The sequence below is a fragment of the Malurus melanocephalus genome, unplaced genomic scaffold (assembly GCF_030028575.1).
Source record: "Malurus melanocephalus ecotype Western Australia unplaced genomic scaffold, MMel_1.1 scaffold_106, whole genome shotgun sequence".
NCBI classification, from domain to species: Eukaryota; Metazoa; Chordata; class Aves; order Passeriformes; family Maluridae; genus Malurus; species Malurus melanocephalus.
Window position 1 is genome coordinate 19,028 of NW_026623338.1, and position 26,510 is coordinate 45,537.

Sequence of the window (26,510 nt, forward strand, 5' to 3'; positions counted from 1 at the left end):
TTTTTTTTGTCATGGGAGGTTGTGGGCTGAAGTGCAGGGCTGAGCCCAACAAGACCTGGCAGAGGGACCTCCAGGGCAACCTAAGGTGGCCCTACCTTCCTCCCTGCATGCCTGTACATATTCAAATGGGCAGCTCTCTCCTTTACTTCTCCTAATCCTTTTGGTTCAAAGGGTCATGCTTGTGTTTCATTCTGATCCGCTTGGGTGAACAAACTGAGCTTTGTGGYGAGGCTGGAGCAGGAAGGATGTGGTGCTTGTGTGGGAAGGACTATCGGACAAGGGAGGGAGGGAAGGTCAGGATGAACGGAAATGTGTGGATGTGGCATGGGAAGGGTGGGCTGGGAGGAGTTAAGACTCCTGGGGTTAGGGAGGTGAGGAGTGATGCTCTGCAAGAGACAGATTCAGTGATTTTAGATCATTGGGGCAGTAAGAATAGAGCACCAAGGGGCTTGGGCTGCAAGGAAGGAGTGTTTCCAAAACAGGCCTCCATCTGCTACAGGGGGAGATGGGGACAAYACACCCACTGCTGCTGATCTCCTGGTTTTCTGTGCTTCAAACATGACTACTGTGAAGGATGGGTGGAAGTCAGCCCTTTTGGAAGAATTCGGGCTTGGTTTTTAATCCATTCCCAGTGCTTTCCTTGGCCATTGCTGCAGGGTTGGTGGGATGAGCAGGAGCCTGCCGGGTGGCTGGAGAGATGCAGCACCCCATTGTCACAAGGTGCCTGTTCTCTGTGGGCCAGGGTGAAGTCCAGGCTGCTTGAATGGAGTATTTAGAATGAAATGAAAAGGGTGTGACCTTCTCATGAACTACACCAGCTTCCGATGCCCCACCCAGGGTTTTTGTTTCCTTGCAGTCTCCTTACGAAACCCTGCTCACAGTCACACCACCAGAGCCAAAGGTATGTGAAGCATTTGGACAGCGAGCACAGCCAGAGGGCAAAGGAGTTTCTGAATGGCCATCTCCAGGCTACCCCGTGCTTGTTGGGGCTTGTCTCTTCAACCTGACAAACCATGGGATAGCGCAGCCAAGCAAGAAGGWATTTCCAGCATCAGAATCTTCTCCGTGCTCCTCAGAGCACTCTCTGCCAGCAAGCAGCTGGAGTGCAGGCAAGCRAGCACACAGAGCTCTGCCTGGTGCTGGATGAACACATGACCCTGAACTTGSGGGTCAGGATTAAAGGGAGGGCAGRACAAGTGATATTATAGCCTGTCTCTGCTGTGGGCCATCCAGCCAGGAAGRCTGAGTAAATGCCACCCTCTGTTTGACAGGAGTGGCCTCATGTCACAAGCTCTGGTCCTGGGAGGGACATCACAGCTGGGTGTAAACAAYGCAGGGGGAGAGATAACTTCCTTCTCCAAGTGATACAGGAGCCACTGAGGAGAGGGGTGATGCTGGACCTTGTTCTCAGTGACAAGGCAAGGCTGGTGGGAAATGTGAAGCTCAGRGACAGCCATGGAATGRTGGAGTTTGAGATCCTTAAGTGCAGCGAGGAGGGTGCAGAGCAAGYTTCCTGCCCTGGGCTTCAGGAGAACAGAGTTTGGCCACTTCATGGATCTGCTTGGTAAAGCACCATGGCATAAAGCCCTGGAGGGAAGAGGGCTCCAAGCAAGCTGRTTGATACTCAAGGATCATCTCCAAGCTTGGGAGAGATGTATCCCAACAAAGCTGTCAGGCAATAATGCATGGATGAACAAGCAGCTCCTGGACAAACTCCAACAGAGAATGTGTGAGGGAAGCCTTCCGAGGTGGAAGCAAGTGCAGATAACCTGGGAGAATACAAAGAGATTATCTAAGTAGCCAGGGATCAGGTTAGGAARGCAAAAGCCCTGATGGAATTAAATCTGACCAAGGACATCGAGGGYGACAAGAAAAGCTTCTGTAGGCATGTGGTTGATAACAGGATGATGGTGGAAAATGTGGACCTTCTCCAGGAATCAGGAGACCTGGTTACATGGGATATGGAGAAGGCTGAGGTGCTCAATGGTGATTTTGCCTYTGTCTTCGCTGGCAGGTGCCCAAGCCGCACTGCCCAAATCAGTGCCAAGAAGGCAAAAGCTGGAACTGGCAGAATGAACCTTCTGCTGTAGAAGATGAAGCTCAACATGACCGAGCAATGTGCCCTTGCAACCCAAAAGGCTGACTGTGTCCTGGGCTGCCTTGAGAGAAGCTGGACCCACAGGCTGAGGGAGGGGAATTCTGCCCCTCCACTCCACTCTCAAGACCCCACCTGCAGTGCTGCATCCAGCTCTGGAGGCCCAGGCACGAGAAGGATGTGGACATGGTGGAGTGGGTCCAGAGGGGGCCACAACAATGGTCAGAGGGCTACAGCACCTCTCCTATGCAGACAKCTGGGACAATTGGTGCTTTTCAGCCCAGAGAAGAGAAGACTCTAGGGAGACCTTAGAGCACYTTCCAGCACATAAAGGGGGTCTATAAGAAAGATGGAGAGGGCAGGCTTTTTACAGTGACAGGACAAGAGGTAATGGTTTTAAACTCAAAGAGGGCAGGCTTAGATTAGATATTAGAAATAAATTAATTGTTGTGAGAATGGAGAGGCACTGGCAAAGGTATTGTGGGTGTCCCATCCCAAAAGCCAGGTTGTATGGGGCTCTGAGCAGCCTGGTCCAGTAGGATATGCCCTATGGGGTTGTATCCCMCTGGAAGAGATATGGAGCAGTTTGGAAGAAGAGCATGTCTTGTTGTTATTAACTACTGCTTGGGACCTGGCTTGGATGGCCTGAGAGARACAAAAGCCTTGCATGTTCATTCGAATGATTTGATTTGCTTTATCACCATAGTGACAAAGTGAGGGGCTCAGCTCTGCTCTCTGGCTGCCCTCTCTTGCAGAAGCTGTCACCAGCCTTTTCAGAAATGACTGTGATTTTCTTTGTCTCCGACTTGGGGATGTCTAATGTGGACTTTCAGCAGRTAGGAGTTTAGCACTTGTGGAAACTATCTACTAAAGTAGATAGTTTAACACTATCTATTTGAGTTAGTTTAGGATCTGAAAACTGAAGGTTTTGAGAATCAGAGGTTTCCTTTTTTAGCTGTTATTATAGCAACTGTTGCATCAATTCTAATTTTTTTTTTTTTTTTTGCAGAGTGGGGATTGTATATCCAATCCTTTGTGGTCTGTGTGCAGTGTTAACTTTCTCAGTCTCACTATTCCACGATATTCTAGACTAAAACTTTTGGACTAATTGCTTCTTTACAAAACTTCACTGTGAATCCCTTTGAAACCTGTACCATTTTTATTTTTTRTGGGATTTGGTTCCATTCTCTTTTACCCCAGGGTGTGTGATCTGAGACATATTGAAGTCATTGTAAGTGTTTCCTTTGAGTTTGGTTTTAAATCAAGCTCCGGGTAAAGAAATTTGTAGAGGAAGGAAGGAAAGCCCCAGAAACCAAAAAGATTCCTGCAGGATATTTCTTAAAAAGATCCYGAGTAATTAGAAATCCCCTTGGAAAAGCCATCTGGGGAGCATCTGAGCAATGCTTACAGAGTCTTAAACGCTGTCCTGAGACTTAAAAAAGGGGGAGATGAAAGACAGTAATGGTTATCAAAGCTGAGGATGTTCATGCATCAGATGTTTAAAGTTAYTTCCTACAKAAGCTTGGGGAGGCTCTYTTCTGATACAAAGCTGTCTAACAGATCCTGTATCGTGTGTGGTGGGGTTTTTCCCCTCCCCTTTCCAACTGTCCAGACACGGTTGGATAGGAGACAGATGACAGATCAATTCTTCTGGCTAATATTTTCCAGTGCAGTCCTGTTGGTTTCCCAGCCTTTCTGGAATTACTTTTCATGACGGGAAGGGGCCTCCTTCTGGATAGGCCTACTGATGTTCAGGAAACAAATTTTGGAAGCATTTGTGGGATGAGTCCTTTGGGGTAAGCRGAGGAGCTGTGGTTGGTGACACCGGGCTCACACATCACTCCACACTCACGCGTGTTCCCATTGCTTGTGATTACAGGGGCTGGGATGTGTCATTGCCTGATTGTCATCTGCACACCCCACCAAAAGTTGCATCATTTTGATTTTGCCTGGGTGCTGTGTGGCCAGCGCTTTGCAGACAGAGTSTCTTGGCCCTCAAAGGATTCCATAAAGTTTTTCCTGTACTTTTGTACAAAATCAGAGTAGTATTTTTTAAAAAATTGTTTTATTTGTTGGAGATAAAGGTTCAGCTGTGGCAGGGAAGAATTTGCAATAGCTACAGGAGTAYATCCAGGGTGCAAAACTGCTCTGAATAGCAGTGGACCTAAATTGTTTCAAGGATTTTCAAAACACAAACTCTTCCTTGAATATTTCAGCATCCAGTGTGAGCAAATCCCAGGTTTTTTCCGTCAAATCTGCCGATTTATCCCATCCTGTGCTGGTGAGAGGCTGGGTGCCCACTGGGAAAGCAATCAAGAGCCCTGGGCATTACAAGCCTAACAAGGCCCAAGGTCAGATGATGGAAAAATGAGTGACAAATACCTACCCAGAATAATCCAGCTGGGAGATAAAGCCTCACCTCTCCACAGGGGGATGTGCAGGGAGCTCGGYGGTGGCACCCAGTGAGGGGGAAAGCGCAGGAATGCAAATGGCATGCTGTGACAGAGGGCAGTGAAGCCCTCCGATGGCACACTCAGGCACTCTTTTACTGGGGACTGGGATCTATTTCTGGACTTTGGAAATGAGCCATCCAAAAGTAAATGTTTAGTCAGCCTTGCAAGCTTTCTGAAATGCGTGACGTGCCTGTGACAGGGTGATTTTATGGGGATCAGCCTGACCTTTCTTTCTCAAAATGTGATCCTGATATAAAGAAAATCTACAGTTTTCTTTAAACTGTACAGTTTAAAGTACAGTTGAAAGAGATGATAAGGTGTGGGAGAAGCTTAGTTTTGTGTTCTTGAGAACTGAGCTGTAGGGGAGAAAAGGGAGTCTGCTGCTTCTGCAAGCACTCATAAAGGGCCTGAGGGGGCTTTCTCTGCCATAGAGGTTGTACCCTTCGAAACAAGCCCTAAATCTGGGGATTTGGCACAAAATTGGGGGTTGCTGCCAGGATTTGTCTCACAGGCATGAGTGGAGCCACTTGGCTTTGGGTTAGGGCAGGCTCCTTGCTTTGGCCAGGAGCCTGTGTGAGAGGGCAGGGGAGTGCAGGGACAAGCTGGGCTCAGTCACAGTGTCGAGGATGCCGTGGCTGCTGGGGCACAGGGGGATGCCAGGGAACAACTCTGGAGTGGAGCAGAGTGGGTCCACAGCAGGACACCGGGTGGTGTGGGGTGACAGGAACAGAGGGCACCAGCAGCTGAGCACAGTGACTGGGCCAAAAACAGGCTGAAAGCAGAAAGCCACATCTCCAGGCTGTTGGASAGCTGCAGCTCAGACTGTGGGTTGGGTTTGGGGCTGGGTTTTRCTGCTTTTGGGAGAGGAGAGAGTTACAAAATGTGGATCTGGGTTCAGGTTACCGTTCTGCTCCCCTGGGCTATTCCAGGTGTTCAAATATGAACTTTTGGCCAGGCCCATGTCTAATTAGGCATATTCTTTAAAAGTATTTTCCTTCCTTGGCTCCTRTGCTCTTGGCTTGTCTCCACTAGCCCTGTTTGCTGCACTAGAGCATGGTTTGCTGGGTGTATTAATTGAACTGTTTATACACCTGGTTTCCTGCAAGAATAGACACCCAGCTCCTTCTTTTGAAAAGACAAGCCCAGAGGCTGTAAACAGGAATTGTGCTATGTCTGGAAAAGCTGAACTGCTGCTTATCTGCGCTCCCCCAGGCTGTGGGAGCAGCAGCAGCAGCTGCTGCAGACATGGGTCAGTTGAGCACGGAAATGAGCTTGCACACTCGTCCCACCAGTCCTGTCCTGCTACCCAGCTCAGGTCCTCTGACATCTGAGAAGCCACCTTCTTTGCAGGATTATTCCCTTTTGTTGTGGCAGTGACAGGAGAGGCCCCAGTTGGCATTTGGGTTAGCTCAGATGCATATTATGTCTTGTGTGTGAAAGCTGGCGTGTCACCATGCACTTATGTCCTGTGCAGGATGGCTGATGGGACCCTTCCTCTCTTTTATGGCTTTRCCTCCCAAGGTTAGTTTCTGTTGAWGCTCCCCAAAATCAGTGGTGTGTTCATCATCCATTTTACTCTTCTAATCAAGGCTAAGGGACATCTTTTGTAAACCATTGTGGGGCTCAAAGAATGACTGTGGAAAACAAGGTTGGTAAGTCCTGTGTGGTGCAGACCAGATGGAATTGTCCCTCACGGTCTCTTTGGGATTAAATGGTGTAAGCATAAACATGTGCCACTGCACAATTTTGCTTTCAAAATATAAGAGGATTACCTCAAAATATGCTGATATTTGTGGGGGTGCTCTCCACCTCTGAATCCTGCTTTGCAGCTGCTGTTTTAATGGGTGATTTTGAGCTTTACTTTGCTGYTTCATCTCTTTGCTGAGCATGATTTGCACTTGCCCTGGAAGGTCCCAGCTCCCCAGTGTGTAAGGTCAGGAGCTGGGAMGGTCAGTGTGCTGTGCCCCTGGTGCTGCACAAGCCATGGAGCACGGTGCTGATGGGCCTTGGAATCTTTRACTCTCTGCACTGCTCGAGGTTTCCAAATTGGATGAAGGTCCCTGGAGGAGTGCCCCCAAGGCAGGCCCTGGGGAAGGGGCATGCACATCAATGGGCTGGGAATAGGGAACAGGAAATCAGATGCACCTTAGGGCAAAATTTGATATCCAAATACCAGTCCAGCTAGGAATGGAAAGTGCTGCTGTTCCCAAAGCACTGGGCTGGACTGGTGTTACTCCAACAACCTCCAAAGCRGACCCAAACTCATCCACTGGGGAATGCAAGAAAGCAGGAGAGCCTTTTGGTGCTTTTGCTGTGGGAGAACTCCAGCAGCTCTGCCCAGGAGCAGCACAGCTCCTGATGGCCTAGCGAGCAGTGACTTTGTCACTGAACTTTGTWTTGGCGTCGATTCCCGCTTGGCTGCTGAGTGTTGGTTACATGCCACGAGTGTTACAGGCTGTAAGGRCTGGGGAATGTCAGCTCTGGAAAAGGGGCCTGAAAGGATGGAGGTGACAGGTWCTTTTGTCCAGGCTTGCGTCAAAACCCCTCTCAGAGGAAGAGAAGGCTTATGCTATCACCCGCTTMCCCTCCCTCCTGTGCCCAAAACAGGAACCGGGGCTTTTGCTGGAACACAGTGGCTACTGCAGCCAGTGTGGAGAGGCGCAATCGCTCAGGCTGCGCTCTGTGCTCCTGCTAATGGTATCAAATCAGGCAGGAAATTATTTTTGGAGCGGTGGAGCATGTTGAAACCCGGCAGAAGGCAGCTGTTTGCATAACCAGAGTTGCRGGAGAGCTGCCTCCCTTGTTGCCAAGAGCTCAACTTCCTATGCTGGTGAGAAATGGTTTCCCCACTCCYGGCGGCGTGAGCGAAACCCCTTGGGCTCGGGAGCCTGGGCTTGGTCCAGCATCCCTCCTTCCTGCAGTGCCTGCTTCACCACTCTGGAAGTCCCCAGAAACTTTTTAGGGGGTRTCTGAATGATCTGGTTTTTATTCCTTGGATCACTGCTCAGCCCCCTCCTTAAAAACAAGTTAACTCCAAAAGAAAGGGTTTTCTCCAGGATTTCAAATGCATTTCGGCTAACTCTCAGCAGAGGTCCAAATCTGGCAAACAGCCCATGCTGGAAGTGAAACAATAGCTCTGCTTCAGTCTGATCATCTGCACCATGTGTTTACACCCTGGCTGGGTTTCCAGCACCAGTTTGGTGCCCTGGCGGCACACACAGTGCTTGGGCTGCCTTCACAAGGATGTGCCCTGGCRTGCAGCTCCTCTGGCTGCACTTCAGCACCTCCTTTTCAGTGGAGCTCTTTCAGCATCTCCCAAGTGTCTAACACGGGCTTGTTTTTTGGTTTTTTTTTTTTTTTTTTTTCAGGGGGCTGGAGGCATGATCTTGGCATGCTGCTTCCTTTTTATTCTCTGGCAATGCCGTTCCTGCCTTTTCTCTCTGCTCCATCACTGCAAGCCGGTGTCCAGGCACTGGCCTCACCTCCACCTGTATGTTGATGTTTCTCTTACCCAAACAGGTCTCTCACCCTGGGCTCTGCCTGCCTCTTATGCCCTTAWACCAGAGCAGAAATAAATCCCTTCAGTCCTACAGTGCCCTATAAAATGGCATTGCTAATGTGAGTTGTGGGATTGCGTTAGCCAGAAAGAATGAGATAAAGCCATGGMTGCAGAGATGGCAATGACCTGCTGCTAAATTCCTGCCCCCAAATTGTGATGCTGCTGTACAGAAGGGAAGGACTAAGCCAGTGCAGAGAGGTTTYGAAAGCCACCATGTGGGTATAAAGCCTTTTTTGTTTGTGGAATTATTATGTCATCCCTTGGTCATGCAAACGTCGCCCCAGAAGAAAGACTTTTTCAGATTGCTGCCCTGTTCTGGAGAAGTCCCTCCCTGATTATTCATGACCRCTGACTCCTTCAGCCATGTGCCCCATTCCTAAGGGCTGTAGGGTAGAAAGAAATTCCCTGACGCAGTGAAAGACAGGAAAAAATCCAGTGTATCCAAACTGACTCAGTCTGAAAGATTTATTGCTTTTCAATAGGGTAATTAAAATCTCATGCAGYCCAGTTATGGTCAGAAAAGGTGTCTGTCCTATGCAAGGCTAAAGTTTGTAACAGTAATGTGAGTGTRTGTCAGCAATGAGAGCCCAGAGCTGGGATGATAGGCAGGGTGATTTCCATACTCTATCAAAATCTTGGTGCGAAATAGATTAAGAAATAATTTTTAAAGCCACTGTAATTTCACTTARTCATAACATTTCAGCACAAGTGCTTGATAGTTTCTCTGTGGTTTGGTACTAGATGATGGAACCTTTTGTTTCTGCATGTCCCGTCCATGTCCACATCTGCAGCTATCAAAGGTTTTGCTATCTAAGGCTATTTAGTGCATGTTTTTAGTTGAAAATACAATTATTTTCCCCTTGCCACTTAATTGCTCCCTGTGGCATCATTACCATGCCTTTGGTTTTGCCTCATTTTGTTTGTGAGGGAGCCAGGACAGGATGGGTACACCCTCAGAGACCTCCCAAGTCTATCTTGAGTGTGCTTCCTGCCTTGTCTTTCAGCTCTATTTCTTTCCCTTGTCCCCTCCATTGGCCTGAGGGGATGAAAGGAAAGCTTTGAAAACCTACTATTTGGTGGCTGCTTTAGCTGGTCACTTGGGCTTTGCCTGCTYCAAAGCCATCTTTGGTCTACAGAGCTTTAGCCCAAAATTTTTGGTGCCTGAACTGAAGCATTTATTAAAATGTCCACCAAAAGGGAATCACATTTCCTGATAATAAAATCCASCCCATGGAATGAAGTTAGTATGAGCCTTAGAGGCACTGCAAAGAAAGGAACAGCTGCAGAGTGTAAGTAGTGCATTAAATTGATCAGTTTGAAACCTCTAAGGTCAGTCCTGTTTCCTCAGAYGAATGCCATAGCTATGGCTGAATGGTGCCTCTACTTGTCTGCTGATATTTTACCAAAGCATAGCTGTAGGGAAGGGTTTAATTTTATTTTGTCACTTTATCTCTGGGAACCACTTCAGTTCCGTTTCCATGACGTCCCTGAGAAGCGTAAGACTAGAAAGGGATTTATTGTGTCTTTGAACTGCCTTTTGCTCTGAGGAATGAGGATATAATTGTAACGTAGGAAGGACAAACTGAACATGTTCAGGCTTGTCCTGCCTGATCTTGCCCTTTTTTTTTTTTTTTTTTCCTTTACCCCTTGCAGCTAGCACTCATGACTGGGACTTTCCAGCGATAAAGTCTTGGCTAGCCTCAGGCTAATTTGCTCCTAGCAAAACCAGCTTTCTGGCGGGCTGGACAGGACCAGGGTTTGTCACTTCGTGTCTGCCACCAGAGCATCCATCTCTCACTGTTCACATGTGTGGAATGAGTACAGGGGGAGTCTTAGGCAGATGGCTTTCATATTCCCTCTGGGATAATTTTTTCCACATGTTTAGTAATCTTTGAACATTCTCTTCTCTTTTGGTTTTGTTTGGATTWTACAAGAAGTTGGTCTGGGGAAGAAATTAAAGGCATACATTAACCAGACTTAAGGCAACCCACAAAAATAATCCCTAGAGCCTTCAAATTCCATGGTGCTTTGCTTTTAGGATATCATAGCATTTATTAGTGTAATTGAAATACAGCGTTTGTTGGCTATGTCTGTAAATATAGTAAGTTTTGCTTAGTTTGTGTAATTTAATTTTAAAAATGGCCTTTGTTGCAGGCCATTACTATACTAGTAGGGATTAAAGGTAAAGATGTTGGTACCAAACTCATACTGCCTGTTTTACTCAGCTGCTCCTATCCGATAATTTACTGAAGAGCAGTGAATTTCAGGTCCTTTGGTGCTGCTAATCCCTATCCTTGTGCTCTGGATGGGCTCCTTGTATTKGGTGCTGCCATTTTGATGGTGATTGGCACCTGTTGCTTCTACACTGCTGATGCTGGGCCTGATCTTCAATAATTTTCAGCTTTTATTGACTTTCATCTTTTCCACAATGTCTGCAGGTGATCTTTTCCAACCCCTTCTCCATGACACCCCCTGCTGCAGCCGGGATTGCAGCTTTTCTTACTAATTCCACAGGATCTGCATTGCTTGTTTTACTCTCACCCTGTGGTTTTTACTCAGTCCTTCCTCAGACAAGTTTCCACTGACTCAAATTCGTGCTTAAATTGAGTCAGGGCTCTAGGAAGTTTCCCCAGGGCAAAGAGGCAGCTGGTTCTTGTGGARCTGGGCCAGCTGACACCAGTGTGCAACGTCAAGGCTCCTGGGGAGGAATTCTTGAAACAGTAATAGGGATGTCACACATTTCCAAAATCTACATGTGTGTGCTTCTCTCATCAGGGGTGTTGTAATATGCAAGGTGCTGGTGGTGTGTTGTCAGGGTGCTGCAAGACACGGCAAGTTGTGGGTTCCYACTGCATCATTGCTATGGCTGGGGCAGGAAATGGCTTTTGGGGGATCCAGGGAAAGGAAAGAGGAGAGGAAAATTGTGATACTTTAGTCTGAGTGCTAAACTTTCACATGAGACACCTTATTTTTGAGACACTTACTTTCCACCGTGATCTTTATGGGATCTTACTAGGGCACTCATGTTTTCTGTGCTTCATTTCCCTGTGAGTACATCTGGGGTGTTTGCACCACCACAGGGATGTTATAAAGGTAAACTGTAAGATTTAAAGTGTGAGKTTTTCCAGCTGCCACTGCATTAGGTCTGTTTCTGTAGGTAACAAAGGAAAATTTTATAGCAAGACTCTTAAAAGGACTGATGCAGACCCAAGTCTGGGGATTTGCCTACCTTGGACACCCCAGTATTTCYCTGGTGCTGTACAGATATAAGTCCAACAGGCTTGGCAGCACACTGAAACCTTGTTTCCATTGGTTTTGCCCTGCTGAAAAYAAATTAGATGTGAAATGAAAACTTTTTTTTTTTTTTCTTCTGCACTGGAAAGATAAAAGCCAACATTCTCAAGGTAAATAATTTCCTAGTCAATAAGGTTGTCTGTTTAAGTGGACCTCTTTGTCACACTGAAAGCAGCCAGCTTCTGTAACGCTCCAGGATACCACAAGTACTAGTCTAAAATTATYGTCTCTGCAGGCCACTAAATAACATGGCCCCTTGCTGCCTTCAGCTCCCTGGCTAGAGCACCTGAAATACAGGTGTTCCCTAGGATGTCTTGCCCAAGAAGTKTGTGGCCTGTGGCTCTGGCACCACCAGATGGCTTGAAATGTAAATCTTSCAGCCACAGCAACCCCCAAGTGCGCAGTGGGCCAGCCCTTCKCCCAGCACAGCTACAGCAATGGGTAATGGGAGGTTTCCAAACTCCTCTGCAGACAGCTGGCTGCTCACACCTTGCTCACCCCTCCTTATTTCCAGCTGCTAATTTGCAATTAAATGCAATTGAAAATACAGTAAACACTGAGAGTTTTCCATACAAGTCCATTGGGTGGCTTGCCGTCGCTGCCGTTTGGGGGTGAGCGGAGCAGGCTTGTGCCGTGAGCGAGTGGCTGGGTGGAGAGCTGCCGTGAGGCTGCCTAAGATGTGGTTCCCACTGAGTGCTCCCACAAACACCAGTTCAGCACAACGCAGCTGATGCTAACAGGCATCCCTGTGGGTGGTCTCTGCAGTGGGGCCAAGATCAAACGTGGTGAGAAGAAAGAACGGGGCACTTTCTCTGCCTAAGGGGAGCTCCTCCAACCGAGAGCAAATGTGTGTGAGGCGCAGCTCGAGATGCAACTGCTGCAGCAGGTCTGCAGCTAAAGGATGTTCTTGAGCAGGGCTTTGGCGATGCTGGAATCCACTGAAATACACAGGAATCCACCAAAATCCACCTGCAATTCCGTTTGACTGGTATGAAACGCATGGAATTTGCTTTCAATTCATTGCCCCAAAACGTGCAAGCAACTTTAGTTAATATTGAAYGTGCTTTTTAATGCAAACAAATTATTTCCAACTATGCTAAACAAAGTAGTTGAAAATACATCACTCAGTCAGAAGTTTCTTAGCCATTCCTTGGCTAGTGTTTCCTCTACCCACTGTGTGGAGGAGAAAGCTACTACAATTTGCAAATGCAAAACAGAGCAACCTCCTTTCTGAATATATTTGACATGCAGAAACAATTGTCATTTTGGATGAGGGAAACCAAATATTTAATTGGAGCAGCAGTGAGACCACTCCTGGTTTGGGCATAGGAAGCCTGCCCAAACAAGCAAACTGTGCACCTTCAGTTGATGGTTTTGCCCATTATTGAAATGGAGTGACTCACTCATCTCATGCAGACACCTCCTTTCTGGGGTCARACTGTTCATGAAATCACAGTAGCTGCCCCACAGCTCCTAGGCGCTGTCTTTGCTGGAGAATGGATGGTTTTCAAGTGGCCTGTTGTGCAACCAAAGAGGTTAACAGTGGGATGCTAGAAAATCGCCCACCTGACCTGTGCAATGCCTTATTTGTGACTTTTGGGTTGTAGCATTTCAAAATTAGTCCTAATGTGTCCCATTTAATTAAAAGGTCTTATTAGACAAAAGATGCTGGAGCTCTTGATGAMGCATGGCAAGGTTTTTCACACCTTGGGGAAGGAGGTGTTGGCTGCCACTACTTGTTCCAAGGCGAGATCAGTCTGTGCCATGCCTCTAGTAGGATGCTGCATTTACAGTTACTTACCTCAAGGTAAAGAATTAACTTGYTTTGCCAGGGATTACGTGGCTTAAAAATGTCATTCACGTGAACACAGTCCTGGTGAGAGATGAATTTTAAGTGTCAGACTTGGCTAGTCAATGACTTTGCTATTTATTTACCTCAAAGCCTGTGGGTGTGGGGTATGGAAGGAGTCCTTGCTTTTGTGTGACCCAAGGATTGTTCTCAGGGGTCATTGCAGGAGCATTACCAGAGCCCTGCTTGTGAAAGGGATGGACAGAGTGAGAAGCTAGAGTCCCACCACCACCCACCAAGCTAGTTTGGTGGTCTGATGCTGGGACACCTCCAAGACTGGCAAAATAGTTGTTACCTGCAGCATCAGACTGTCTGCCCCCAGTTCTGTTGACTACTTGCCTGTGCCAGTGTCACGAAGGCACAGTCTTTGCAGAAAGCCTCAGCATCTGGTGTCTGCCTGCTTTTTGGACTTTTGGAAGTCCTCTTGGAAGCAGCAGCAGTTGCTGCCTGACTCCTCAGTGCCAGCAAAAAGAGGCAGTGGCTTGCCAGAACTCTCTCTGTGCTTTCTTTGCCAGCCAAATCCTACCCGTTCCCCTCACAGGAGCTACCCRGACACCACCCCTCATCCTTGGGCAGCAAAATTCAGCTCTGCCCACACACTGCTTTGAGCCACCTTTGAGTGAGTGAGTGCATCATGATGGGTGAGAGGGAACAATTCCAACTGATGCCAAGCTCCCAGATCTTCCAAACCGCCAGTGTGAGTCGAGACTTGATGTGCTGGGAGTGCAGCTCAGGTTACTATAGCAAATCCTCAACAGTTTCCTGCCTAGCTGAGTCTTCTGGAGTCTGAGGCATTGTAACCTCATAAAAGCTGGAAAAAGCTTGAACTCATTCAAAGATTATTTCACACCACCTACAGTACTCTATGAAGTCAGACATGCTGTAACATATAATTAATGATGTGTTTGGTGGTGAGTCACTGAGCAGTCTAGCAAGCTCACCTTCAACCAGTCTGTGTGTGGGAGTCCTTACCCAGTGACACACCCAAACTGAGCATTTTAATAATTTACCACATTCTGAACTTGGAAGAGGAGTTTTGTTGCTTAATTAAGATTTTTTTTTTAATACTTAAAGGCTTTGCTACCTGTTAGGGAACAAAGCTTCAYCATGAAGGAGAAGGTGGGGGAGAACCCCCAAAAACTATTACTTTGTAATACTACTTTGTATTACTTTCTTTGGAGTATCCAAGAAAGGGGTTGAGAGGTGGGAGACTGCATCTTTGTGTTATATTAAAGTAGCTTGATTAGATATGTGCACATTTCTGGGACTGGAATGTGGCATTACCCTTTCCCAGATACAGAATGAGAGTTGTGGTTATTCTTATTTATTCTSTGGAATGTTTAAGAGTCACAAGAAAAAAGCAGCATTTTCCAGGGAATGAGCAAAAATGTGCCTGTCTGGCTTGTGACATTGGTGGCAGGAGACATGGTTYTGATTCCCAGTGCAGAGAGGGAAATTGCACTTGCATCTCAATGGGATCTGGTATCCTGACCCTTTCTTTCTCTGACAGAAATCATAGCAAGATTCCTAGTGAAGAGCAAGCCAAACTTGCATAATACTTCTCTGATTACTTTTCCAGCCTCCCACTATTTTCAGCTCAGGGGATTTCCTGACATGAACGAATGAATATGATTCGTGATGCTTTAGTAACACTCRGTGCATCATTCCTCTAAGTGCTTATCTAATCTCTCCTCATAGCTGCCCAAACCTTTTGCTTCCACAACAACAGTAGCAACAAACTCCACTGCCCATCTGCATGTTGCAAGGAGAATTAGGCCTTTCTCTTTCTTTTGAACCAGGCTCTGACAGTTTCGTTTGGTGCTTCCTGGTTTTTGTGGTGGGAATGACAATGTCAGTCACTTCCTGACTGCCTGCTCCRGGTCCCTCAAAAGCTTGTGAAACTTTATTAGATGTCCCTTGGACATCTTCCTGGGATGAAGGCTTTCAGCCTCCTCAGGCATAAAACCAGTTCACCATGAATTGTCCTTGTTGCCATCCTCTGAGCCTGTCCTACTTCTTAGAAACTTTTTTGAGGGGAGGGCACCAGGATTCCATGCACTACTCAAMGTACTGGTGAACCAGAGGGTCTAATGAAGTTAGAATTAATTAGTTCATTTGCTGTTTCTTTCATGGCAATCCGCAGTGTTTGATTAGTTGATGGTGTTGTGGAGTATCAGTCTATGATAGTCCAAAAGTCTCATGCCTGAGTAAAAATAACCAGTTCAGAAGCTGTAATTTAATGTGTTAGTTTAAGAACTGTTTAGCCTGCAAACATCCAATCTAATTTTAAATCTAATCTGTGTTGACTTTCAGCTGCTGTGTTATTGCCCAATCCCTCAGCCTTGTAAGGGCCATATGCAATTCCCCATTGGCTGTTCTTTTCCCCAGTACTCTTTTAGTTGCATATTCTCAGAAAATCTTCTGACTTCACTGCTGTTCCAGATCGTTCACAGATAGGCTGAAGAGCACATGTCCCAGCCTCACYAGCGGGGTGCCTCTGATGTGAGCACTGACCACCAACACCTACTTTCTGATGCCTATCTTAGCGTGTCCCAGCTCATCCGATATTAGCACTGCTGGGATCAAAGCCAGATGTTGYAAGCCCCCGTTCAGGGAGTGCTCCKTGTCTAGACTTCTCCATTTCTAGGCATACAGGACGATACTGTGTGTAAGTGTGAGGCAAGCAATGCCTAAGCCAGCCAGCTGGCTAAAATCTTTTGGGGACTGCAGCTTCTTCCCCCATTTGTTATAAATTCATGTAAATGTGCAGGTGTTCAGTGAACCAAGACGACAGTGGGACTGTCTGTGCTGTGCAATAAATGGGGAAAAGCAACAATCACACATCCAGGCAAAGCTTTGAATTAGGAAAGTGCAGTATTTGGAAATAGGGTGTTCCACCAGAAAAGAGCACACGAGAATAAATGATACTCGAAATTAGTGGCAGATTATGGGCAAAGCATGCAAATCCGCCCCCGGCTCGTTGAAGCGTAGCCGATATCCCCGTTCCGGCAATCAGCCCAGCTCCGTGCAGGAGCGCGGCGCTGGATCGGGCGGCACGACAGCCCGGCTGCTGCAGCTGCCTGGGAATCAGCATCCCGCCACAAGGATCTCCTTCCTGCACGCTCCGGCAGCGGGATCTGCCATGCCTGAGCCGGGGCTGCCTCCTTCCAGATGCTTTCCATTGCTGGGATTTTCTCCGCAGCAGGCGCTCGGCGGGGACAGATGGCTTTGTTGCTGCAKAGCCCTGATGGACAGCCAGCCTTAGCCGTTCACACGGAGCGCTGTTTACCTAGGCAGCTCTGCCAAAGSAGGATTTTCCCTATGGAAGAAGCCCAACTCTTTTCATTCAGTGCCCTGCWTCGACCTAGTGTTTTTTCTTCAAGGCTGCGGCAAGTCCCACCATTAACCTTCCTTGTGCCGTGTCAGTGACACACAGGAGTGAATGTCCCTTAAGGGAGGTTAATCCACAGGTGGCTCCAGTGGCTGGGGATGGCTGYGAAGTCCTGGTCCTGTCCCATATCTGATGTCCCCAGCACATGGCAGCTCTGATGTACCCCTGTGGTGGCACTCGTGGCTCTTTGCCATGCTAATGCACCAGTGCCAATCTTCAGCATCCCTCCCCCGCCCAATTCTGATGGAAACAGGTCATGGAGGCTCCCCATGCCCCTCTTAATATTTTTTTCCTTCCGCACCACACGAATTTTCCAGGTGTGGCTGCCACTAGAAATAAGCAGTTGAACGAGCACTTGACTGCAGTGACTCATTCTCATCCTGTGAGGGGCTTTCTGGAGGGTGTGGRTGTGAAGTCTCACTCCCTCCCTGGACAACCTGCAATAATGTCAAGCTCACCATAGTGATGAAAAARATCTGCCCAAAGCAGTGGCAGCCAACTTCTGCTGCTCCTCATCTAAAGCATATGTGGCAAAAAGGACACCCTGGTCATGGTTTCCAGTTCCATCAGGAGGATGAACTCCTCCCTTTTCCTGCTGRTGCGTGGGAGGGGGTGGCTATCCACTCAAGTTTTGTGTTCTGTGTCAAGAGACAGGGAACACACTTATCCATGTCCTYGTGTGATCGGTTTTTGGTTTGTTTTTTTTCCATGAGGCCAGGAGTAGGAACTGCAGAAAGGAAGATATGGGTTTTTTTGGTTTTTTTTTCCTTCCATAGAGTCATGGATAATATGATGGGTGGTCCTTCTCCAGTAGTGCTGCCTTGARGTCAGCTGAGCATTGGGTTTTCTGAGTTTGTGTGTTATTGTTCCATTTCTCGCCCTGGGCTGTGGAAGCCAGTCTAGCTCTGTACGTTGGCATGAACACCCTAGGAAATGTGGGRAAATTCTGTATGCTTGAGAAACCTTTTTTTGGTTGAGGCTTTTGTGGGTTTGGTTTTTTTAAGAAGGTTTGGTGAAATTTTGTGCTTGAGGTTTTTTTGGTCGGTTTTTTGGTTTGGTTTTTTTTTTTGGTATTTTTTTTTGTCTTTAGGTAGAATCTCAGCAGTATAGACCAGATCACAATGGGTCTTTTTTTTTTTTTTTTTGTATTTTTTTTTTGTCTTTAGGTAGAATCTCAGCAGTATAGACCAGATCACAATGGGTCAGAGATGAAATGCATTCAGCAAGCATTGTCAAGGCAGTAACACATAGTTCCTTGAACAAAACCATCACTAATTTACAACAAGTTGTGCACTAATTTTTTGTATCACCAAGTTATCAGGAACGCAATGGTCACTGCTCACTTTCTTAAAGACTTAAAGCTCTTTACCAGAGTTGATGGTTTGGTGTCATGATTTTAGCTGAACTTTCTTTCTTTTACCTCAGTTTTTTGCTTTGCTTTTTTTTTTAACTCACCAGGTTTTGTTGTTTGTTGTTTTTTTTTCCCCCATAGCTGCCCCTCTAAGGGTGTGAGGGGATAGCACAGCCAAATTCCAATCAAAGAAATATTTAGAGAGTCCTCTCAGAGCTGTTTCAGGAATCCGGGCCGGCTATGAATGCYGGCTTCATGCAGCGCAGTTTTGAAGTAGGAGTGAGTCACTAAAAAACAATCTGTGCTGTCTCCATGCTCAACTTTGACTTTATTAAGAAAAAGAGAAAGAAAACAAACACAATCCCATTCACTGCCGAAATACACATTGATCCTTTAATCCTCAGGGAATCATTGGGAGCCACTTCCTCCTCGAAAGAATCGCCGTATTGAGGCAAGGTTTAATTGTGCAATTACACGCGTGCGTTCTTGTCCCTCTCTGCAGAGCTGGGCTCTGTGGCTGGAATGCTAATGGCAAAGCCACTGATACCATCTCGTGGCACACGCAGCCTGAATGCAGCCTCTCTGCTGGCAGCAGCCCCTGGGTGCCTGCTCCATGGGTCTGTCCAAGGCTTTTCAGGCAGGAAATTAAAGATGGGAATCGTAGCCAAGCAAGGACTGCAGTTTGGGCTGGAGCCCAAAACTCTRTCCTGTGTTGGTTTGTTGTAGCTGCCCTCGGTGGAAGCAGGAGGTTCTGGTGCCCGATCCCTGCTCGGCACTGCCTGCAGGCTGTGGCTGGCAGGTGCCAGCAGGGACTCTGCTCAGGCTCCCTGTCTGTCAGCTGAAAATATGCCTGCAAATATGCCTGCAAATGCCTGGCCAGTGGCCTCTCTGCCGCTCCTGGTCCACTGCCTGATGCCCACGTGCTGCACATGCCTTTGTGGGATTGAATTTTTCACGGCAGCTTTGCTGAAAGCTTTGTTTCAAAGCTGCTGGGAAATGCTGTGCACATGTATTTGTACATATGAATGTGCACATCTACACCCRCACCTTCTTGTTTGGCCAGGCCCTGCTTTCTGAGAGCTGTGTTTGCTGTGAAGTTCACCAGGTTTTTGGGATGCCTCACATGTGCCACCTCTGCCTCCAGGGACATGTGACAGGAGCTGGAGAGCCTCTGTGAGCCCTTRCTGTCACCTGTGTTACTGTTGTGTCTTGGTTCAGAAACTGAACTCTGAGYGCATTCATTTGGCTTGTACTAATTGACCCTGATAGCAGCAGGTTGTGAAGGAAYGTGGAGTAGCTCCTCATTTTGCTGCCCCCGAGGAGCTSYGGTGCARGTTGGTATTTACCTGCCAGGGGCTRCTTAAGTGTTGGAAGGGAAGAAATGCAGCCCTCCTCCAGGTGRCTTGGGATCCTAGGATTTTTTTGGGGTCAATCTGTTTACCAATACATCACTATTAATGGTTTCATCATCAGTTCTGCTTTCCCACTGGCATTAAGGATGGAGTTTCCAGATGGGCAATCCTAGCTGCCAGCCACTTGTCCCTTCTCCATGGCCACAGGCTACCAAGTGCGCCTTGCACTGGGCCACTCAATGGATCCTGTGGCAAGTGGCCATCCCTCTCATGCAAACCCTTTAAAACTCTTTAAAAGGGTGCTGTTAATGAACCCACCACATTTGCCTGTTGGCTTCAGGGAAGTGAAAAGAGAGGCTCTTGTTAGGTTGTTAAGCAGTGCTTGGCTGTTATGGGCTCCTGGCCTCCAGGTCCCTCTGCTCATGTTCTCTTCCTATTTCTCTGAAAGTYTTAACTCAGAGCAAGCTGCAGCTAGTCATGTTGGCAAAAATTAGTCCTCCTCCAGCCTAATTCCTCCTAGGCMTAGGTTCAAGTGTTTGCTCCCTGCAGCCAAAATCCTTGCATCTTCCTGAAAGCAGGAAMTTTGGAYACATCAGTCCCACAAAGGACAGGACAATGCACTTTATTCCTCTGTTCATGGCAAGGCTGAAAACACAAAAAGAAGAGTGGTCAGCTGTGGTCTGAGCTGACAGCTGAGAGGGGCTTTGCTGGCAGAAATCCCTAGGGAAGACCAAAGATGTCTGCTGACAAAAGTCAGGAAGGGGCTCTCTCTCCAGATTTAAAAGTAGAGGAATTATAAATAACATGCTGAAGTACACAGATAAAGTTACCCAAGTTATTTTGACCATAAAGTCCAGGACAATAAAGGCCCTTAATCTCTCATTAATCAACAAGCTGGAAGAGGCCATACAACAAACTCAGCTGCCAAAGCTGCTGTGCCCTTTTGCTCCCTTTAATTTAATTGTATTAGTTCTGCCCGCAGCCTTTGTTCTTCCGCCCCGCTCAGGAAATCTGCTGCTGGGTTTGGCAGGGCTCACTCTGGTTCCACATGGCTGGTTTGTGGACAGCCAGGAGGRAAGAGAGAAGAGCAGGAAGGGGAAGAGGATGGGAAAAGGTCCCAGGGGAGCAACCTGCTTSATGTACTTCATTTATCTTAATAAATGTCACTGCATCCCTTCCTGGTGAAGCTTCTTCCTGATAAACCAAATTGAAAGCAAAAGGACTCTGGCTGAGCAAAGGTGGGAGTTCTTGCTTAAATTTTAAAATAAAAAACCATCAGCAAAGGTGGGAGTTCTTGCTTAAATTTTAAAATAAAAAACCAGATGAGTGACCACAAGTTAGCTTTTTTTTCAGCAGGAGCTACTAACCCAGCAAAGCATTCCTCTGCTACTTCCCTTGGTTTCACTTCATTTCCCTTAAATGAGCGAACAAACAAATGCAAAAAGGTGGTTTCTGGACACGGGTGAGTGATGTCAGATTTTAGCATTCATCCCTGCTGAAGGATGAGCTAGCAGAGCAGCTAACTGGAGGGTGTACTTTCCTCACCTTTCCATCAAGGAATGGCAGTGYTTTATGCATGGAAAAAGATGGAGCACTTACAGAAAGATGTGCTTAGGAAAAGGGATTTTCAGATGATTTTAAATGCTTCAGGCTTTCTGGAAAACACAGTTTTGAGTTCCATATTTTGCTGGATTTCTCTGATTTCAGCAACCAGCCATACAAAATTCCACAAAATTTGTTACATCAAGGCCCAGTTTTTTTCAAATGTGTGCATTGCCAAGGTTCTTCTCTCTCTTTCACAGCAGTGAATTAACAGCCCTATGCTTGCAGTGAAGTAAGAACAGGGCATTGTTTACTTACAGCTTTACAAAGAGATCCTTCCATCATTGCTTCCTGTACTTCTTTTTGGATTTAAAAAGTAAAACGTATTTACATTGGTATGTGGGATTTTGGACAACCTCAGGAAAAAATACAACTGGAAAGGAAGTTCTTCTGGCCAGTGAAAAAACTTCGAGATGTGTTTTTCCATATCAGCATGAAAGCTTGAAATAGGAAAACCTCCCAGAAAAAAAACTACCAACCAAAAAAAAAAAAACCCCACCAAACTGCAAAAACCCCATACATCTAGCCAGCTGCAACTACTTATTTTGGTTATTTTACCCTTTCTACTTTGTTATAAATTTACTTTATGTTGCAATGCAAAGGAGAAATTCTGGATGTCTTGGATAAAAAATTTTGTCTGTAAATCTGATTTCAGTAGTTTGGGAACTGCTCAGCATATAATTTTAAATTAGAAAGTGGCAATCTGCTGCATTAAAAATGAAAAGTAATGATCCAGTAAATGACTAATTTTGTGGTCTGAGTTAATTAGTGAAGCAGCTTGGCRGATAGAAGGCAGGAGGTCTAAATTACTGTGCTAAGTCCTTTTGCAGAAAGATAATATCTGGCTTTGTTGTTTTAATAATAATTAATGAGAATTAAAATATTCAGCTGGGATTTTTTGCTGTTAGAGGGATGGTGTGTGTGTATATATTTTCTCTTTGATGCTTTTCTTGCTTGTTTGCATCTCAGTCCTTGGCTGTCTTGCTCTGTGACTTAAATARTACTCCAGAAATTATTCAGACTGCACCTTTGTCTAGCATGGAAGAAATCTGAGGCTTTTACAGTTAGTRCTGCTGGTTATTCCACGAGAAACATACACCATGGTCTGACAAGGAAATCAGCAGAGAAAAGCCAGGCAATAAGCAGTCTCTCACCAGCAGGCTCACAGGGAGCATCAGCTGGGGGTGAGCAGCTCCCTTCCACATCCTATTTTTGGCAGCACAGGTTGCTGGGAATGCAGGGRTGGCACAGTCACCTCCAAGTCTGCATGGACCTGCACAGCTCCAAAGATTTCTCTGCTGAAATCCAGGCATTGTTTTGCTGAAGTCCAAAATGTTTCTATTTTGATGCCTCCAAGGCACCACGGTKGTCACTTTGTCTCGTGCCCTACATGAAATCAGCCTTTGGTGTTTCTGTTGGGCATTCCCATCCCAAACCTGCTTCCTGTGGTTGGTTTTAAGCACATGTTTTAGGAAACCCTTCAACTAACTGGGTTCTCATGATGGGGGAGACTTTCAATGAGTTGGTTTAGTGGATAATTGYTCTCACTGTTAAAACATGCTTTGCTCTCTGTTTTCAGCTCAACTTCCCTCAGTTTCAGTCTTCCAGCCCTGGACTTTGCTCTACTGTGTTTGTCAAAACCAAAGCCCTTTAGAGAGTGGAATCTTCTTGCATGCCCTTAAAGACTAGGAGGAGTAATTTCCTAATCTTCTCTTTTAAGRAGACAATGATAATTGAGGACTAATTACTGGCTCTATTGACTTTTTTGTGTTTGTGTTTTTTAGRTAAGTTTTAATTGTCCCTTTTTATCATTGCACAGCTACAGTTAATAACTGCTGTTCACTGTGCCTGTGTCCAAGGATGTGGCCCCACTTCAGTAAAAATTCAATATTTGGGGCTCTGAGGAACAGAGAAGGGGGATTGGTTTGGTTTTGGGCACCTTCGGAGGAAAGTGAGTGCATCAGTCAAAATGCTTTTTACCTCCTCAGAAGGTTTTATAATCACTTTTTTTTTATTTTTAATGCCTCCTTTTCAAATGGTATCATGTCTCTGGTGGGTTTAGTTCTGCTTGTAGACTGCATCCTACTATCCTTAATCATCTCAAGTACTTTCTTCACTTGCCTTAACTTCATTTGATTTCACTGAGAAACTTCAAGGAATGAGATGACACTTAGATGAATGAATTGGGGATTAGCYGGGGATTAGATGGATTCTAGCAAGCAGATGCTGTGCTTTCTGTGGGAAGATTTCTAAGCTTCATTAAACCAAGAAGAGCTCTTTTTCCCTGACACTTAGAGATTGAAAAGCACTGTATTATACCCTATTATTAATAAAAAATGATAAACTATCTTGATAGCAATAGCCATCTTTTAATGAAATTTCAAATTGTGGTTATCCAAACCCTCCATGAATTATGTGAATTCTTTTGCAGCCTTATGTACTGTGACTTCAAGAGGAATTGTTCCTCATTCAAATGCCCAAGGTTTTACAGAACAGAGGTATAAATGTCTTGTTTGTGCTATTTATCCAGTTACCTGTRTTTTTTCTGTTTGCAGCACTTATGCTCCTATGTATGTTGGGCTGGTGGGGAGTCTCACCAATATCCTGATAGCAATGGTTTGGATCCCTTCACGGACTAAATCAAAGTCAGACCATCAGGGGACAGAGCACAGTAAGTGTTTGGTGTTTCTGATAAATAAAAGGGACAGGGGSTGACATGCTGCAAGAACTGCTGAAGGACCCTGGAATTGCATTTAAGCATAAAAGGCTTCCAAGTTTGAGATGCTGACGCTTCAATGCCTAAGCTGTGCTTATGGAAGAGTGTTATTCTGAATATGCTGATCACTCTGCCATGCAGAATTGCAGATTCCCAGCCCAGACATGCATCTCAGAAAAGGTGATTATGGAGTCCTTGCTGGGGATCAGTTTGTTCTGACATGGGAGACAGGACATCCACTGTCTCAGAGGATTCCTCCCCATGCAGACCTGGCACCAGCCTCCTGCCATTGGCACAAAGCTGAGATGTGCCTTTTGGGTGGTGAACCTGAGCAGAGCCTCAGAGTTTCCTGCTTTCTACCCTTAACCTGTACAAACAGAGCATTAACCCATATGTTCATCTTGTGCAGGCACATCACAGTCCAGCAGCTTGTTCAGCATCGGAGAAATCCTGCGTCTGATGAAGTTTCCAGGAGTAATGGARGTTTTCATAGTCAAGGTCTTTGCTGCACTTCCCATAGGTAAATCCCAGCCATTACCCACGACTGCTGATGTGTTTAAAACATGTGACACAGACTGCAGAGCAGCCTTGTCTCAGGTTACTGAGAGCAGTTTGATCTCAGGGCAGCGAGGATTCACCCCCTCAGCTCACACTGGATGCTTTCAGATGGGCTCAGCTCCACTCAGCTCAGTCAGAACCCTGGCACTCAATGTCTCACACTGCTTGTCACAGGCTGCCTCTGGATCTTCTGGCAAATCGCTTAATCTCTCCATCCCCCACACTGCAAATGTCTTTTCTTCTTGTCTGACATTTCTCTTTGGGCTGTAAGCTCTTCAGAGGAGAAGAAAATCRTTTGTACTCTGCCAGAAGAAATTAGATCCTTCCCGATTTTACTTAGTGATTTTAAGATGTATGTGTATCTCAGAAACAACTAAAAATGATCGGTGGGTGAGAAGGGCTGCACACAGAGGACCCACAGCATGTTTCTTCCCTTACACATGGATGGTGGGCCTTGTTCTCCTCTTCCTTATAAATTCTGCTGGGATTTTTGTGTCATGGCAGGAACCTGCTGCTACCTCAACCCTTCCCAAACCCATCTGTTTCCCTTCTTCCTCTGAGTCCATTGGTCCATGTCTCCCTATTTTCCTTACTACAAATCCTCGACCACAATTTAATATTCTTCACTTTCGCCTACCCTCCAGCTTCTGTCCCCTCACGCTGGACTGGGGAAGAGCTGCCTGTCATCCTTGTCAGTGGTGTGTAAGGACAGGGTGGTGTTCTCTGCCCTTCCGCACACAAATCCTTCAGGACCCTTTTCCCATCAAACCCAAAAGTGCAGTTTCCCTCGATGATTTCAATAACTGAATTTTGTGCACATCACAWCATCTGCATCATGCATCTGAACGAACTAAGGCGCTTCCCTTCCAAACAGGGATCCTAAGAGGCGATTTAAGGCATCTTATCTTTTAGATGTTGCATTTTTTCCAATTCATTTTTGTCTGGGGAAGCCCTTGGAGTTCAAGTAATGTGAAGCATGATTTAMAAATTAATTTCTAATTTGTAGACTATAAATTCAGTTTACTAATGAAAGTAAATTTGGCTGTGGAGTGTGGCTGAATCTGAAGGGAATGGCATTCCTGGGCTTGGTCAGGCTCATCTGTTATTCCTTGCTGTGTCTCTGGGGGAGCAAGTCCAACTGGAGYTGTAGAATAATATGCAGGGAAGTAAAGGATTTCTGGGTTTTTTAATTTGTGTGTAGCTGGCCCTGGCTGAGATCAATTATGCCAGCTGGTCCTACCCGTGCCACTGGAGACAGGATACAATCCCAATCCACTGCTGGCTTGACCTAACAATGCAATTCTTTGGTTCTTAAGAAGCTAAACTTCTAAAACTGTACTCTAAAAAGTGTATAAAGTGACAGCATTTCACAGAATGAGACAGATGTTTTAAGAGGGTTTTCTTAGCTGATTCTGGTTCATTTCTCATCTTAAAGTAGCATTCATTTCTCTGTTAAAAATGCCTGAGACTGCATCCATATGAGATCTGCACAGTAATTTCCTGTGTGCTTTTTCCAAAGGCCAGGCAAAGTGCACATTCCTGCCTGTTACTGAATCCATTCTTCTTTCTCCRTGCAAAGGAAAAATGCTCACCCAACCGAAATAAACATCTCCTGCCCAAAACCACAAGGCAGTTTCTGGGCAAAGAGGATGGAGGCAGTGAAGCTGGGATTTAAGGCAGCTGAATAGTCTGTCACTGAACGCCTGGRAGTATTTCTGTCAGGGTGGGAGACGGTTCACTTGAAGGAGTCATTAAAATCCCAGTGGCTTCTCTTTGCAGGTCCCTCTTCACTTGGGGTGACTGACCAGCTGGTGGGAAAAGGGGGATCTGGCCATCACTAATCCTCTGCAGCTCACAGCAGGAGGCTGAGCTCCTCATCAGCTCATTTACCTTTCATCTCCAGGCTGCAACTGTCYAATTAATTATTTTCCCCAAATTACAGGCCATCCTTTTATTTACTTTGTAAACAAGCTTGTGATATACAGCAAAGAAAATMTTTTGTTCCATTTGGATCTCATTGTTGTCTAAAATTAGCTGGTTTGAAACCGAAAGAACCTCCCCGGGAGGGCTGCAGGGCTGGAAACCTCCTCCTGTGTGGCACGAAAGCAGAGACACGGGCTCCGTGCCTCTTGCAGGCTGTCAGGGACTGGGGAGGCAGCAGACAGCCCCAGCACAGCCCAGTTACCTTCTCGGCTGACCTGAGAAACGAGAGACTCATTGCATTGTGGTGGAGAAGAGACAGAAACAAAAACAAGAGGATAAAAATATCAAACGTAATTCTCACTGACAA

At 46.2% G+C, this 26,510-nt stretch overlaps 1 protein-coding gene across 1 annotated transcript in view; it reads left to right on the top strand.

The window, feature by feature from the left end:
- SLC22A18 (solute carrier family 22 member 18) overlaps positions 1–26,510 on the top strand; it is a 58,024-nt gene that overhangs the window by 11,410 nt on the left and 20,104 nt on the right. The window contains exons 5-6 of the mRNA XM_057369231.1: positions 23,502–23,617; positions 24,072–24,182. Of these exons, the coding sequence (XP_057225214.1) occupies positions 23,502–23,617; positions 24,072–24,182 (227 nt within the window). The remainder of the gene's footprint in view (positions 1–23,501; positions 23,618–24,071; positions 24,183–26,510) is intronic.